This window comes from Mandrillus leucophaeus, unplaced genomic scaffold, assembly GCF_000951045.1.
Source record: "Mandrillus leucophaeus isolate KB7577 unplaced genomic scaffold, Mleu.le_1.0 Scaffold10, whole genome shotgun sequence".
NCBI classification, from domain to species: Eukaryota; Metazoa; Chordata; class Mammalia; order Primates; family Cercopithecidae; genus Mandrillus; species Mandrillus leucophaeus.
Genome location: NW_012098098.1, coordinates 7,322,222 through 7,322,671, shown reverse-complemented (window position 1 = coordinate 7,322,671; position 450 = coordinate 7,322,222). Strand labels below are relative to the sequence as shown.

The following is a 450-nucleotide window of genomic DNA, read 5'->3' as shown; positions in this document are numbered from 1 at the left end:
GTGGGGTCCCAGCACCCCATCCTCCTGCTCACCATCCTCCTCCTTGTCACACCTTTCTGCCTCCTCCCAGTGTGGGGTCCCAGCACCCCATCCTCCTGCTCACCATCCTTCTCCTTGTCCATCCGTACCTTCTTCAGCGCGACAATCTCATCTGTCTGGGTGTCCCGGGCCCGATCTGCAATGGAAACGCGTCGGTGACGACGTCCATCTCGATGCCCCTCGTGGGCCCCCTAGTGCTGCACAGGAACCTCTCCGTGAGCCACAGGGGTCCCGTTCTCTCCTCTGACAACCTCCTGCCCGTGACACTCAATCCTCACTCTGTGCAACGTCTGCAGCCCGAGACACCTGCTCCCTGGGGGGGTTTCCTCATCTGAACTGCGCAGGGGGTGCCCAGCTTTGCTCTGTGCTGGACCCTGGCCTCCAGCCACTCAGTTCTGTGGCTCCAGGCTC

General features: G+C 62.2%; 1 protein-coding gene across 1 annotated transcript in view; it reads right to left on the bottom strand.

The window, feature by feature from the left end:
• CDK10 (cyclin-dependent kinase 10) overlaps positions 1-169 on the bottom strand; it is an 8,968-nt gene extending 8,799 nt beyond the window's left edge. The window contains exon 1 of the mRNA XM_011972054.1: positions 104-169. Within this exon, the coding sequence (XP_011827444.1) occupies positions 104-122 (19 nt within the window). The 5' untranslated portion in view covers positions 123-169. The remainder of the gene's footprint in view (positions 1-103) is intronic.
• Positions 170-450: the final 281 nt, after the last annotated feature.